Source organism: Camellia sinensis, chromosome 2, assembly GCF_055761805.1.
Source record: "Camellia sinensis isolate YWXY chromosome 2, ASM5576180v1, whole genome shotgun sequence".
In the NCBI taxonomy this organism is placed as follows: domain Eukaryota; kingdom Viridiplantae; phylum Streptophyta; class Magnoliopsida; order Ericales; family Theaceae; genus Camellia; species Camellia sinensis.
Genome location: NC_138962.1, coordinates 54,124,961 through 54,141,312, shown reverse-complemented (window position 1 = coordinate 54,141,312; position 16,352 = coordinate 54,124,961). Strand labels below are relative to the sequence as shown.

Below are 16,352 nucleotides of genomic sequence, written 5' to 3'. Positions count from 1 at the left end.
AGATTTATCAAACAGGGCCATAATCCTATTTTGAGTGAAGATAGGCTGATACAGCATGTAGATCCAACGACCCGTTTGGCCCAATGGGCTCCGAATGAGGTCCACATGGCTGCTTGCTTGGTTAAGCACCAATAAATCCAGAGACACCTCCTAAAGTCACACGTGGTTCACATGTCAAGATTTTATATTGTGAGTCCCAGCACTTTACGATTAGATGACGAATGGGTAATTATTATTCATCAATCCAAAAGCATCACGTAGCATTATCTAAATAATACTTCACCCAATTACATAGAAAAATTTTAAACTTGATTTTTTAATATCACCTAAGAAATAAATACACTCAAAATATCTAGAAATTTTTCAGAAATCACACTTTCTCTTCCAAACTAGATATTTAAAATGAATTCTACTCAAGAATTTGTATCATTTTGACATTAAACGAGCTGCGTTGGTATGGAATAAGAAGGATTACTAATTTATGGAACAAATCTTAAAACGGGTAACTTAAAAAAAATAATAAGACATCTATTTAGATGTCAAATATTGATAGATAAATAAAATCACTAATAGAGAATGGCTATCGTTGACTCAATGTTATTAAAATGGACAACCATAAGTAAGTAAAATCATTAAAAGAGCGGCTACCGTTAATTGAATGTTACTAAAATGGGCAGCCATGAACATCAAGTGCAATGCATAACGCTATGTTTCGAATCCGACATCACTTAACAAAAGACTTGACCATGTCAATTTGAAAAGGACAAAAAGTCAACTTTTTAACTTATTTAGATCACATCACCCCATCATTTTTTTTTGTATATTTTTTTTTGAAAAAGAAAAAAATTTAATAAGCTAACTTTTTTTCCTACTTTCCAAAACAATAATGTAAATATAAACTTATGAAGACACCCTTCCCTTGGAACCCAATTGTCGAGTCTGTTTTTTAAGAGTTATGTCAAGTCAGTTTTTAAGAGTGAGTTTTAAGCATGCGGACCAGATATCTCAAGCGTATTTGACTCATGATATACCAAACACAAACAAATTTACACTGGAGAAAGATGAATGCAAGACAAAGAACCCCAGAGCATGGATAACACTATACCCCAAAAAACTGTTGCAACCAATAACTTTCTTCAAATTGGAAAAAGCAACGTTGGCAAATTTAAAAAACAACACAACAAGAAATTGAATCCCTCTTTCATTTCAAGCCAAGCGCAAATGACAATTTTGGCCGGGATTTGTTCTTGCCCAACAATTTCATCTGGTTTGCACGTTCTTCCTCCTCTTGTTGCTTCTTCCTTCGCAGGGCCTCTTCTTTTTGTCTTTGCAGCTCCTCCAGTTCTCTGTACCGTTCCTCCTCCCTCCTCTGCTGCTCTAAAGCTTCCCTCCTCTGAGCTTCTTCCACCTTCCTCCTGTTCTCTTCAATCATCCTCTCCAGCTCTTCCTTCTCTTTTCGAGCTTGTTCCTGCACCCCAAAAAAAACACAAATTCCTGTTATTTTCCTCACATTGCAGAAGATCAAGAACTGTGTTGTTGCTTTGGCGGGGACTGGAAACAATAGCAGCTTTTAAATTTCAAACAAAAGTATGCAGCAGTTGTATCCCAGAACAATTTTGTCTTCCCTATAAAGGCCAAGCCAATCTTGTCGAGATTCAATTTGAACTGTTTTGTAGTACTTGTTTATATTTACAGAATTTTTGAAAACTGTAAATAAAAACTCGTTTAATTTTTGTTTTTGCTTTTAAAAAATGGTAAAAATTTGTAAACAAAAAAAGTTGGTTTTCCTTGTTTATTTATTTATTTCATTTCTTCATCTTCTCCCAACCTTTCTAACCACTGCCCATAGCTCATCACTATCGGCTACCATCGCCGATGACCTCCTCTGCCAACCAGCTCTGGCCACCACCTCTTGTCAGTGCTGCCAACTACCTCCCACCGGCAGTAACCACCTTCAGCCACCCACCTCCCACAACTAACAACAACCTCCGGCCACCATCTCCAACCATCAACCACCACCTCCCATAGCCAACCCTTGTCACTTATTTTCAAAACAAAATTTTAAAAGAGTAATGCTTGGTAGCTCGAATATGAAGTTGGCTCGAATGACTCGAAATTCACTTTGCCGGTCGTCCGGGCGGACGTCCGGGCAGTCGTCCGGTGAGGAGGTTGACAGCCGTGATTGACAATGGTGACAACCGCGGTAGACAATCTTTCACCCGGTCATCCGGGCAGACGTTCAACCAACATAAATTCGGGCCATTCGAGCCCCTCCAATTCGAGCTACCACTCTTTTTCCAATTTAAAATACTTATGTACCAAACATGTTTTTTGTTTTTGCCCAAAATAAACATAAACATGTTTAATGTTTTCTGTAAACTAAAACAAAACTATAAACATTACCAAACATCTAATAGTGTTTGGTTACAATTTAAATTTATAACTAAATTTGACCTTTTCAACTAATTTGACCCAGAAAAGTGGGAGAAAAAACTTTTTTTGAGCTACAATTTGTAACTCTATTTGTTTTGTTTTGTTTGTTTTTGCTTATTTGAAACCCTATATATACGAACAAAAGAGACCAAAAAAAAGAGCCTAATCTCTTTTGTTTTAATTATAACTTTTGGACATTGTGAGTATTTACACAATAAAAGTGCTAAGTGACAGCTTAGTAAACCCAATATGTTCAAATTTTTTCACATAATATCACAAGTGGTGCCAAACAGATTTACAACTTATTTCAAACCTTTTAAACTAATAATCTAAAAGGCTATTATCATAAAAGCTAACTTATAAGTGATACCGAACAGGCCCTTTGTTGATGGGTAACTGCAAGACTACCAACAAAACATAAAAAAGGAAAATGTCTCGTAGCTCAAATTTTGTGGCTCAAAAGTGGCTCAAATGGCCAAAACGACGTCGTTTTGGCCATTTTTATGTTGTTCTGTATTCAAAACGACGTCGTTTTGGCCATTTGAGCCACTTTTGAGCCACAAAATTTGAGCTACGTAGCATTGTCGCATAAAAAAATAAGAAAGGAACTAGGGAAAAAAAAAAAAAAAAATTAAGATACTAGCCTCTTTTCGTCTTGCCTCAATAAGAGCAGCTTCCTTCTCCTTCTCAAGTTGAGCTGCAACCTCATCAAGAAGTTTCTTCCGACCTTCCTCCAATCGCCTCTGTACTTCCAGCTTGATCTCCTCACAGTTCAAGCTGACTTCAACTTTCTTCCGTATGGCTTCTTCCACTCTTTTTGCAGTTTCTTCTTCTATCAGTTTCATTTCCGCCTCTTGTTGACGCCTGATAGAACAAGAGGGAAGTTACGCAAGAAATGGCCACTGAGGCTGGGACAGTGGAGGAAAATACAGCATTTTCAATTCCACAAATGCCTGTTGAAGCCAGGTAACAGCAAAACTGAAATGGCAACTGACATAGCAAACTTCCCTTTTTCCCTCTCTACTTATTATACATATACTGAATGACAAACTAACCTTCATGATGACAAAGGCACAAAAATTATGCTCATGCTTTTAAGGCATACCTCTAACCGATTCCTGATCCAAACAAATGAGTTTCAAAACTGGTGAACAGTAGATAAACGAAGCATCCAATTGATCATCAAATATAACAAGTTGAACTATAGCAGTATCTTCCTTCAAAAAAGCCTGTGGAGAAGAATGTCAAAGTAACCTGTCGCAGTTTTAAAACTAATCATCATAATACTTGTATCCTAGCATTATATAGTGTTTTGTCAAAGCAAAATTCTAAATTGTCTAAAATATATACCGCCATAGCTTTATGCTGATTAGGTGTTAGAAAGGAATGACAAAAGCCAGTAATTCCACTGTGTGCAAAATTATTTAGAGGAATAGTCAAGCCATGTTTGGTATGACGAAAAGATGGAAGCAAAAAGGGGAAGGGAAGAAAGGAAGGAAAGAGGCATCTTTCATTTGTTTTGTAGGAGAGATGAGAGTAGGTATTGGAAGGGATAGGAGGGGCAAAGAAATCATCTTGCACCCAAAAAAGCCAATCTGCCCAATTTTTTTGTGTAAGATAAGAGGGGACCGAAAGCTCAGAAGCACGGACACTTCTAAGGTGTGTCCATGTCCGACACGTTCCGACACCGACACTCATCAAACACTTCACAGCATGTGTCAAAACACAACTCCAGATGCGTCGTACTATTTTTTTAAAAAAACTTTTTAGACACAAAAACACTGGACACTTGGGGACACACATGTCCATCATTTAGATACACATGAGACACATTATAAGGATACAATGATAAAAGGAAAACAATATAGATTTATGCATATTAATCTCCCCTCATCTAAGTTTTAGGATTTAGTATTACGTTGCATTTTCTAAAATTTAACATCTCGGCATGTCTGTGTCATGTTAAGTGCCCGTGCCCGTGCCCGTGCTTCTAGAGGGAAAGAGCTTCCTCCCTCCTTTAGTACATTAAATCAAATTATTGCCTTTCAATTTCAGGTTAATTTTTTAACACAATGAAAATGTAATTTTGAAAACGATATCAGATCCATTCCTTCCACCAAATGAAACATATTGGCTGGAACACACAACCCATTCACAGGGTATTCCTATTCCATTGTTGCTCCGTTCCATTCCTACTTTCTAACCCTTGTACCAAACACAGCATTAAAGTTTGATAATCTACGATTGCAACTTTGGCAGGTAGGACAAGTTCCAGGTTAACTCACATCCAAACCAAAGACTTCATTGACACCCATAGGCCAACATATCCCAAGCCAACTCAGTTTTTTCAACCCCATACTCTCATCCAGGCTAATGCAATCTCCATATCTTATTCACGTTAAATAAACTTCCTAGATAGTGCACAAAAAAAATATAACTAAAAACACAAAATCTAATGAGGCCAAAATATAACTAAAAATATTGATTTTCTCCACCAATGAAGCCAAAATGAATTGGATCTCTCCACAAGTGTACCATCATTAGCAACCAAGCTTCAAGATGCCAGAAAGTCTGCCAATCAACTTACTTAGACAGTGTGGGATTAAATTCACCTTCACCAAGGTTGAGGGCTATCCTGTTCAATAGCCTTGACTTCTGACCAATTTTCATGAATGCCTTGATGATATACGAGTTAAAATAAAGAAAAATACAACAAAAAAAAAGGGTGGGGGGGAATTTTTGAAAGCTAAAGAAATTAAGCCATATGAAAACATAAGTCAATATTAAAAACACAAACTGAAATCTTGTCACTTGCAAGAGGAATGATATTTTAATACAAGAAAGAATGATGATATTATACTTTGTCAATAATACTAATTTGCAAACATCTCATTTTCATAATGCCTTGACAATAAAGCCTCAGCTCTATCCAAACCCTAGGTCCCAAAAGCAAACCCTAGCTAATTTATCCACCCCCCCCCCCCCCCCCCCCCAAAAAAAAAAAAAAAAATTTGCAAACCCTAGCTCACCATTTTTTATTTGGTAGCACTTCAGCAGCTTTAGGATCAACATACCTCTAATGATGGCATTTAGCTACATTTCTTGTACTCAGAATGCACTCAACCACGTTCTGGTAACACGAGCATGGTTACCATAAAGAAAGCACGATGATCGCCAGGGTGTAATGTCCAACTCAGATGACAAATTGATCTATGAAGAGTCAATAATGTCCTCAAAGAATGGATCCACACCCTGACAGCTTGTTGAAAAGATTTCCAAGAGAGAAAAGAAAAAAAAGAAAAAAAATCTATGCAAAGCTGGAAATGGGCAATTCTTAAAAGGACTACACTCAGTATTTGGGGCTCAAGAAACGTTCTCCAAAATGCAGGAGGATAACTTCCTTTGCAATCACATTTACTTGATACCATAAATTGCTAACAATACGCAATCTTGATGCCAGACAATCACATAAAAAAACAAAAAATTATGCTAGAATTAATTAACCTTTGTGACAAAAAACACTTAAATTACTAGCACCCAAGCTTATTATTTTCCCGTTTTAAGAAAATATGTACCTAAAAGTAACCTTTTTGCCCAATAAATCATTAAAAGAGAGAACATGGGAAAGGCCAAAATACATTGATGACAACTTTATTTTGCACAGATGATAAATGGTAATGAATCAATAACCAGTGACAACTTTCCTTTCGTCACTTCAAGAACACCCAAACAATGTAGTATTGAAGATCACAAAATAAAAAATAAAAGCATACCAAAAAAACCTAATTCCATGTAAACAAGAGAATAGAAATTACTTTGCCCTGAAAATCTTTAAAAAGGTACAATTAATTATAAAAATGCATAGCCCAGATTATGGACCTTAAACTGGATTTGGATAAATCCTTCCAATATTCTACAGATAAATAACGCATGAAATGCTGCTCATGTGAAGCAATCATTATCAAAATTTCGTTGCACCACAATATGCCCATTTCACTTGGCAGCTATGAGGTTGAGTCTTTGAATACCAAGTCTAGCGTTATAAAAATTAGGAGAGAGCGTCGTAAAGGTGAACTTCAAGAAAGTATTGTAGAACATACATTGGGAGTGTTTGGGAAGCTAAAAATTGGCTTTTTTGGCTAAAATCTACAGAGAGATAAAATAGGCTAAAATAACCCATAAGATAAAATGTCACATCAAACCCATAATAATTTCACTTTTTTCTCTCACAAACATTACATCCAATTACAAAAAATCTAACCCTCTTCTCAAACACAAATATATTAACCTACTAAAATAGTCAAAAACTAAAATAGCCTACTAAAATAACCGATTTCCCAAACGAGCCAATTAAGTTGAGCATACAAACAAAACCTTTTGATAATATATACAGGTTCACTGTAAGGCCTCCTATTTTCTTAAAGAACCTGCAATGCACACTTATCCTATAAAATAGAAGGTTCTCTTAAGTTTTATTTGTCTCATGTTATTCTTTAGCTCAGGTACATTGGAATTAACATTGTGAAAAGGCATCCACTCCGAAGCAAAGGAAAAAAATTGAAGCTGCAAGGTAATTGAAATGTGGCTAATGGCTTTATTAAGAACCAAGGAACTACCATGTGTTTGTCATTCTCATCCAAAAATAAAATAACTAGAATGACAAAACGTACATGTATCTAAACACAAATATGCAAGAAAAATATGCTAAAATGCAGATCACTATAACTTGTGCACAATCAGAAATGCAAGTTCAGGTTGCAGTTTATCTACAGTACATAATAAAAAATAAAAAAGAAGAAGCCATTAAGCCAGTACAAGTGTGACCTGTGTACTTTCAAAATGCACAGATAAGGATAGAAACAAACATACTATATTCTAAGGATGTACAAAAAGAAAAAAACAATAAAGAAATATTAAAAAAATTTAATCAGGATAAGAACATAGAGCAATTAATATACCTTTTCTTCTCTTCTTCTTTTCTCAGTTTTTCACTGGCACTTTTGGTGCCTATTGACCCGCTACTTGGACTACGAGATTTACTTATAGGAGACAATGAGGTATTAATACTTCTTTGTCTCTTATAACGCCTCGGTGTTGGAGAGCGAGTTTTACGCCGGCTTGGAGTTGGAGAACGACTTTTGTGGCGTCTAGGGGAAATTGACTGACTTCTTCGTCTGTGCAATAACATATAAGTTACTGAGCAGCAATTACAATTTTGGGAATTGTGGCATATACATTATAGCACCATGCCAAGACACCATCTAGCACAATAAGTATAGAAGCATGTACAATTACCTCAAACATTGCTAAGAATAAACTGGGTGCTCCCTCTTTTATCACATGAAACTGATAAAGAATCTAGCAACGAAAGGACACCAATCGGCACCCATCACCTGCTCACTTCCCATTTGAAGGGAAGAAACTGCCTTTTTTAAGTTTCTAGGAAAAACAAATGTGTTCTATCTTACTCATGTATACACTATTATTGATGTTATGCTACAAATTTCTCCTTTTAGCATATTTCCACTATGCATCGCAAAGATAAAACTCTCCAGAAGTTGGACAAATAGACAACCCCTACTGCTTACAAATTGAGTAGCATAATCATCAGATTGAGTTAAAAATGGACAATACTTGTAGAAAGCATCATCGTCAACAACTATAAGCATAGTCATGGGAAGCGAAGACTCTCAGAGCAGCAACATGTCATAAGCAATACAAAGAGTATACAACTATCCATACCCATCTGCTATAAAATGTAAAGGCAATAACATGAGCAACACCATGTGAAAATTCATGTCCAATGAGATCAAGTTCATTCTTTTTTTGGAAACTCAAATTTGACAAACAAGTTTAATAAAGATTTAAACTTGTTTACTCTACAAAAGCACAATTTGTTTTCAATACCGTAGTGTCAGTGCTCAGAATTCCCGAGAGAAATAAGTTCTGCTCCCAATTTCAAATTAACCACGACACAACCCAAGTGCATTCCACTGATCATCAAATCCACCTATATTTTTGGCTCAAGTATAAAACTACATAATCCTAAACTCTCGGATCAATTGAAAACTCTTTTAAGTTTGTGTTTGGATCATAAATTTGTAGAGGGATTTACAAAGAAAAATAATAGGAAACCAAAAAGACATTTACTTTTTCCCCTTGATTATCTTCTTATCTTTCCCATTACCTTTTTAATCCATGATCCAAACACACCCTAATCGAATCAGATACCTACTGTACGACCAGACTGAATCCAAATTCGATTCCACAAGAGTCAATAAGCAAAGTTTGAGCTAAAAAAAAAAAACGAAGTAATCGGGTATCACCTGCTATAAGAATGTGGAGATCGGCTTCTATCTCTTCTGCTTCTCCGGCTATACCTGTGCCCCACAGGGGACGTCGACGGCGAATACCTTCGCCGGTACAACGGCGACCTCGACAAATCCCTATCCCTAGCCATCTCTCTATCTCCTCCACCACCACAACCACTACTGATTATGCAACACAAGAAATATCACCTGCAAAATCAAAATTTTCCATTGTCAATAGTGCCTGGAAAGATTTTCCTGGAAAATATATTATTCAATGTGTCCCGAGTTCCTTTTTTTCATTTTTTGATAATTTAGTTTAGATTTGTTGGAAAAACTTTCCCCGATGTTTTCCGTCAAAACAAACAGGAATCCGTAGAGGAGGTTTTACCTTCAGTTAGATGAATCGGATCTGGACATGGCGATCGTTTCATGGACTGCGTAAACCCTAAGAGAAAGAGAGATTGGAAATTGCGCGAACAGATACTAGTCTGTTCGCGACGGAGGATTTGACGAAGGAAGGTAGGGCTAGGTTTCTTCTGCGTCCAAACAGAGGTGAAAGGTGAGTGAGGTTGGAGATGAGGAAATTGGCTTTGACTTTTGTGTGAACCTAGCAATGGCTTTTCCTTCTTTAAAAAAACAGGGGGGTTAAATTAGACTTTTCATTTATTAAATTTGAACTAAAATTTATTTTAATCTTTATAGTTTTAATTTGTATATTTTGATTTTTATATTTTATGTTTAGTTTCAATTTAATTATTCGGTCTAAGTTGGAGATTAAAATTAATAATTTTAAAATATTTTATCAATTTTTTAATATTTTAATGTTCTCTTTTGATTTAAATTGAATATTAAAATAAACAATTTAAAAATATTTATTAATTTTTTAAGTTGTATGGGTAGGTAAAATTAACAAAATAATTAAATTGAAACTAGATTTACAGTGTAGAAAACAAATTATTTAAATTAAAATTATAAAGATTAAAATAAAATTTTAATCAAATTATAAATTAAAAAATATAATTAATCAGGAAAAAAAAACAAGGAAAAAAAAAACCAGCAACAACAACAAAAAAAAAAAAAAAAAAAAAAAAACTTTTGCTTGAGAGGTTTGTTGAGTTGTGAAGTCTAGTGATTATTTGGCATAACTTAAAAAAAAAAAAATACACACTTTTATTTTTTGGTCACATCATTTTTTTTATTTTTTACATATCTTTGTATAAAATTTTAAAACATAGGTTTATTTAGATTATTTCAAACACCATTCTAGCCTGACAAATGACATTGGTGCTGTTTGGTGTAACTGTTAAAACAGATTATAGATTATAGCTCAACAGATTATAGATTATGACTTTAATCAGAAACTGTTAATCTGTTTGGTATAGCTGTTGGATTATAGGTTTAACTTGCTGAGTAGTGTTTGTTAAATAAGCTGTGAAGTAGTTTTTCAATTAATTTTTATTTTTTATTAATCACTATGTGTCTATATTTTTTATAAAAAATAATAATAATATTTAATAGTCCATTTGGGTTTTTATTATTTTTAAAAAAATAAAAAATAAAAAAATCTAAAAGTATAACCGTGAATTAACATGTTCACAGCAGAAGCTGATAATCAGAAGTAAGGAGTGAGTAGCTTCTCAGAATCAGCTTTTTTGACTTAAAATAAGTTGTTAGAATCAGAAGCTGTTTGAAATAAATTTAACCAAACAATCCAAAATAACTTTTTAAAAGTCAAAAGCCATAAATTAACTTAAAAAAGCTCCACCAAACACCCCCAATGCCTCATGTCCAACGAATCAGGATCCTCACCTTGCAGCCTCCGTCCTTGCGTCCGTCCTTACAGGCTTTCGGGTCTACTTTTAGACCCAATTTTGATAATCTAAACCGTTCATATTTTATGATTTATTCATTATATCATACCTGTAAAAAATCAAGTTGATCGGATATCAGAAAGTATGTATTCGAAAAATTGAACTAAAAACTATTTTTTAAATAATTTAATAAACAGTTTTCCGAACACATACTTTCTAATATCCGATCAACTTGATTTTTTACAGATATGATATACTGAATAAATTATAAAATATGAACGGTTCAGATTATCAAAATTGGGCCTAAAAGTAGGTCCGAAAGCCTGCAAGGACGGGTGCAAGGACAGGGCTGCAAGAAGAGAGTCTTGACTCCATGTCCAACAGCATAATATAGAGAAATTAGACATTTGAAAATATATATATAAAAAAAAGAAACTTCAATTACTCAGAATTGAACTGTAGACACCCAAGAAAAACCAAAGGAGGCTGGGCAACCCAATTAGTAGGTGAAGTACCATGCAAGCATGCTGAGGTTGTCCAATGTGCAGCCCACATTACCAGCTCTGGGACACCATTTGAAAGCCAAACCCCCACTGTTAGCCATCGATCGAATATCGCTTATCATAGCACGAGCTCCCATGGTGGCACCCCTCTGACACGCAAAGATGTATAACATTCTTCCAGTCACTCCCAATTTTCACAAGGGCAAGATTGAGAGCAAGGGCTATGACACACGCATGAGGCACGACAATCACCTCACCCTGACTTACACTATGTTTGGATTGGGTGATTTGAAGATAAAAGAAAAGAATTTAAGAGATGCGCTTCTTTTACTTGTTTAGATAATTTAAGTGAAGATAAATAGAAAGAAACACATTTATCTTATAACTTTCATTTTCAATCTTTTCAAAAGTAGAGAGATTATGAGAAAAAAAAATCAATAAATTCTTATATTTTCATAATACCAAATTTGTCCCTGTAAAAATAAAAGAAATAAAATGATTAACAAAATATAAAATGTTATTTTGATAATATAACTTAAAACAATTTATGTTCTTTTCTCTTATGAAATATAACCAAACAAAAAGGATAGAAATCATAATTATTTCATTTTTTTTTCTTTTCTCTTCTAACTTAAGTAATCTAATATGTAATTTGTATAAGAAAAGCAAGTGAAGAGCCAAGAAAGAGAGGAACAGAGGCTTAGAAAGGAAAGAGAGAGAGATTGTGACTGTAATTCCATATATTTATTCCAAGAGTTCCCTGGCTATTTATAAACCAAATGAGAACATATCAACTGCAGGAATGAGAAAATACCAACTGCCGAAAATAACAATGGAAAATAATAATGCAAGAAAGATGTGGCACTAATTGTGGAATTGTGGAAGCAACCAATACACCCACTACTGAAAACAGCCTACACTAACTCCTATTCTTGAGGCAGCAGTTCCTATTCTCATGCTAAGGCTGCGAGGCAGAGACATATCATTCCTTCCCCATTGAATTATCCTTGTCCTCAAGGATAAAGTCAGGGTAAGACTTCGAAAAACGCCAACGATTCTCCCAGGTTGCATCTTCAATGGGCGCCCCAACCCATTTAACCAAAACCTCGGACTTGGGGCGATAAAGACCCTTTTGAACAATACAGGTGTCCAACACGGCCTCAGGTTGAGGAAGGACCTCGTGTGTGTCCGAAACTGGCGGAAGTTGGTGGGAGACAGTAGTGATAGGACCGACGTGTTTTTTGAGGAGACTAACATGAAAGACATCGTGGATTTGGGAATTCACTGGTAGCTCGAGCTTGTACGCTACTGGACCAGTTCGAGCAAAAACCTTATAAGGGCCAAAAAACCGAGGTGAGAGTTTCACAAAGCTGCGAGAAGCCACTGATTTCTGTCGGTAGAGTTAGAGTTTGAGGTACACAAAATCGCCGACCTCAAAAACAAGCTCCCGTCGATGTTGGTCAGCTTGGGATTTCATTCAGTCACGAGCGACAGTCAAATTACGACGCAATACAGTGAGAATGTCATCACGGCTGCGCAAAAGGTCGTCAACAGCCTGCACTTTTGTTGTTCCTGGAATGTAGGAAAGTAAAGTGGGTGGAGGTAGTCCGTACACAGCTTCAAAAGGGGAAATTTTGGTGGAAGAGTGAGTGGAAGTATTGTAGCTATATTCAGCCCATGAAACCCAGTCCATCCATTTCCTTGGCTACCCATGTGTGAAACACCGAAGATACTGCTCGAGCGTGCGATTAACTACTTCCGTTTGACCGTCGGTCTGTGGGTGATAGCTAGAACTCATGCAAAGAGCTGTACCCTGGATGTGAAATAAAGTTTTCTAAAATAAACTCATAAAAAATTTGTCACGGTCACTTATAATGGATGCTGGCATGCCATGAAGACGGACAATTTGTGCAATAAAGACTTTGGCCACGATTATGGCAGTAAAGGGGTGCTTGAGCGGTATGAAATGGGCATATTTAGTCAAGTGATCAACGACCACCATGATGACCGTTTGACCTTGGGACGGTGGCAACCCTTCGACGAAATCCATAGAAATGTCAGTCCACACTTTAATGGGTATTGGCAATGGGTGTAAGAGGCCGGCAGGGCGCAAACAATCAAATTTGCATCGTTGACAAACATCACAATTTTTTATGAAGTCCTTAATCACAGTTCGCATGGAAGGCCAAGTAAAGCTTGAGTTAATGCGGCTCAATGTTTTATGATAGCCAAAGTGTCCGCCAACCGGTGATGAGTGATGTGTTGATAAAATAACCGGAAGTAATGGCGAAGAAAGACTCAAATAGATGCTCTCACCTTTGAAAAGAACCCCATCACGTAAAGAGTATTGTGGCTGGAGGTGTGATGGTATGGATCCCAATAATTGACTGTAGAATCGATCGATGGCAACCTCTTGTTGGAGCATGGCCCACCAATCCGCAACGAGCAACGACACAACGAGGAATTCTAGTTCGCCAACCCGTGAGAGAGCATCAGCACCACCATTCTCATTTTCCTTCTTGTACTCAATGGTATAATCATAGCCGAGAATTTTTGGTAACCACCGTGTTTGTACTGGCGTTGTGATCCGTTGCTCTAACAAGTATTTTAAACTTCTCTGATCAATTCGGACAATGAATGGTTTGCCGATTAAATATGGTCTACACTTGCTAATGGCCTTAACTATTGCTAGCATCTCTTTCTCGTAAGTTGATAAAGCTAAGGCCGATGGTTTGAGAGCTTCACTGAAGTAGGCTATTGGTTGGTCTTGTTGTGACAAAATAGCTCCAATGCCTACCCCAGAGCATCGTATTCGATAACAAAATACTGTGAAAAATCTGGTAAGCGTAGGACTAGAGGAGATGTGAGAGCCTGTTTGAGTTGTGAGAACGCAGTGGCGGCCTCAAAAGTCCATTGGAACCCATCTTTGGATAATAAGCGAGTGAGAGGCGCAGCAATCCCGCCAAAGCCTCTGATAAATTTTTGGTAGTATCCGGCTAAGCCAAGGAAGCCGCGAACACCTCAAGCGGAAGTGGGAGTTGGCCACTCGAGGACTGAACTAATCTTTCCGGGATCGACGGCCACCCCTGCCACTGAAATTAGGTGTCCCAAGTATGCCACCTGTAACACGCCAAAACAACATTTAGATTGTTTGGCAAACAACTGATTGTTGGATAAAACAAGAAGGACCGTACGGTGGTGGCCCAGTTGGTCAACCCAATTTTTGCTGTACACTAAGATATCATCAAAAAAAAACCAGAACGAATTTCCTCAAGTAAGGTCGTAGTAAGTCGTTCATCAAACTCTGGAAGGTGGAGGGGGCGTTTGTAAGGCTGAAGGGCATAACAACAAATTCGTAATGTCCGTCATGTGTGCGGAAAGTAGTTTTGTGTATATCAGCCCCGTGAACCCTTATTTGATGGTATCCGGCGCGGAGGTCTAGTTTAGAAAAATACCTGGATCCATGTAATTCGTCGAGGAGGTCATCTATGACAGGGATCGGGTACTTATCTTTGATTGTAATATTGTTGAAAGCTCGGTAATCAACACAGAACCGCCAACCACCATCCGCTTTCTTGACAAGTAACATCAGTGAAGAAAATGGACTCGTACTTGTACGGATCAGACCTGAATCCAGAAATTCCTTCACCATTCTTTCAATTTCTGTTTTTGATAATGAGGGTATCGATAAGGTCAGACACTCATGGGCTCTTAGTTGGGCTTCAACGGAATCCGATGATCATGGGCTCGTACTGGTGGCAAAGTGTCGGAGACGACGAAGACATGCTGAAATTCTATGAGGATCTGGCCGAGGTCAGCAGGGTGATCGATGACTGGAGTCGGTACGTCGCATGGCATGATTTGAAAGAGCACGGCTGTGCCATTGAGGTAGAGAAGTTCCTTGTCGTTCAAGGCAGTGAGGGCTGGTTGTTTAAGTCCCTGCAAAATACAAGATTTACCTCCCTACTGGAAAAACACGGTGAGCTTGCTATAGTTGGTTTTAATCGGCCCAAGGGTGGCCAACTACTGGACCCTCAACACTGTCTGACACGCTGCTGCGGGTAAAACATAAAAAACAGCTTAAACCGGAAAGTTTTGGATAAGGAGGGTGAGCCCAAGGCATCGTTCTTCGCAATTGATTTTGTCCCGATTAGCAACCATGACCTGCAGCTTCTGATCGCGTGTAACGGGAAGCCCGAATTTGGTGACTACGGCTTGGTCGATGAAGTTGTGGGTGCTCCCCCTATCAATGAGAACCGTCACAGATTTATTTTTCAATTTACCCACTACTTGAAATGTCTGAGGATGCTCCGTTCCTACTATCGCATGGAATGAGATTTCTGGCAGTGGCTCAGTCATATCAGATTCATCGTTAGAGTTCGTGGCCTCGGCAAGTTCGAGTGTTAGTGATTCTTCAATCATACACAGCTGGGGTCTTTGACATCGGTGACCTGGAGTGAACTTCTCGTCACAATAGTAGCACAGGCCCTTTTCACGGCGTTCTAGTGCCTCTTGACTTGTAATTCGCCAGAATGGAATTGGAGCTATGGTCGAGGACTGACCCATTTTCTGCACGGGTAGAGGTCCTAAGACTCCCGCTGTGCTAGTCGGAGCAAACCTTGGAGTTACAGTAGCCACTTGGGAACGATAGGTACTACTCCTTTTTTTTTGTAAGTTGTTACGCTCTTCGATTAACCGTGCTGCCCCAATGGTGTTCGCCAATGTTCGTGGCTGTTTGAGTTTAACATCCAAGCGTATGTCATCACGAAGACCGGCTATGAAACACCCAATTAAGTAGTTTACGGGTAACCCGTCAACCCGATGTGAGAGCATTTCGAATGCTTCTTGGTAGATTGCGATTGTCGAAGTTTGTTTGAGGCGGGTCAAAGCTTCTGACAGATCCTCATAGTCGGTTGGTCTGAAGCGGAGCAACATGGCTTTGGTTAATTCGTCTCAGGTTAAGGGACCTCTGAACTTGATCAACCATCGAAGCCACTATAGAGCTATGTCTTCTAGGTGGAAGGATGCAAGTTGCACCTGTTGATCAGGGACCACACCCTTGAAGTCAAAGTACTATTCAGCCTTATAAATCCAACATGTTGGATCGTCCCCACTAAACTTCAGAAAGGAGAGTTTTAAATGGGTGTGACTTCAGTCGGGGTTGTGCTTGGTACCATGGGCTAGTATATGGGTGTTTCTGGCAGGTAGGGACTGATTGTGAGAGGTTTCGGCTTGAGCAAAGGGATTATCAATAGGGACGGTGTGAAATAAGACCCGCATAGATTGGAGTTCCG

The 16,352-nt window shown here is 37.7% G+C and overlaps 1 protein-coding gene and 1 long non-coding RNA gene across 2 annotated transcripts; one reads left to right on the top strand and one right to left on the bottom strand.

Annotated features, from left to right (window-relative positions):
- Window positions 1-1,066: 1,066 nt before the first annotated feature.
- LOC114280858 (uncharacterized) lies at window positions 1,067-9,369 on the bottom strand. The gene is made up of 5 exons (XM_028223266.2): window positions 9,133-9,369; window positions 8,760-8,951; window positions 7,392-7,607; window positions 3,078-3,297; window positions 1,067-1,468 (listed from the first exon to the last, which is right to left on the bottom strand). Exons 2-5 carry the CDS (start codon window positions 8,891-8,893, stop codon window positions 1,202-1,204), a joined length of 837 nt encoding a protein of 278 aa, XP_028079067.1. The 5' UTR covers window positions 8,894-8,951; window positions 9,133-9,369; the 3' UTR covers window positions 1,067-1,201.
- On the top strand, window positions 7,607-8,522 carry LOC145820045 (uncharacterized). Its single transcript, XR_014360959.1, has 2 exons — window positions 7,607-8,191; window positions 8,322-8,522. It is a non-coding gene; the product is annotated as an uncharacterized LOC145820045 (long non-coding RNA).
- Window positions 9,370-16,352: the final 6,983 nt, after the last annotated feature.

What these genes read in the sequence shown, in the direction of transcription:
- LOC114280858 (XM_028223266.2), bottom strand. Translation starts at nt 8,893, where the DNA reads ATGGCTAGGGATAGGGATTTGTCGAGGTCGCCGTTGTACCGGCGAAGG. An exon ending in AAAGAAGAAGAGAAGAAAAG is followed by an intron (nt 3,298 to 7,391) that starts GTATATTAATTG and finishes TTGTTCTATCAG; the next exon opens with GCGTCAACAAGAGGCGGAAA. An exon ending in TTGAGGCAAGACGAAAAGAG is followed by an intron (nt 1,469 to 3,077) that starts GCTAGTATCTTA and finishes TTTGGGGTGCAG; the next exon opens with GAACAAGCTCGAAAAGAGAA.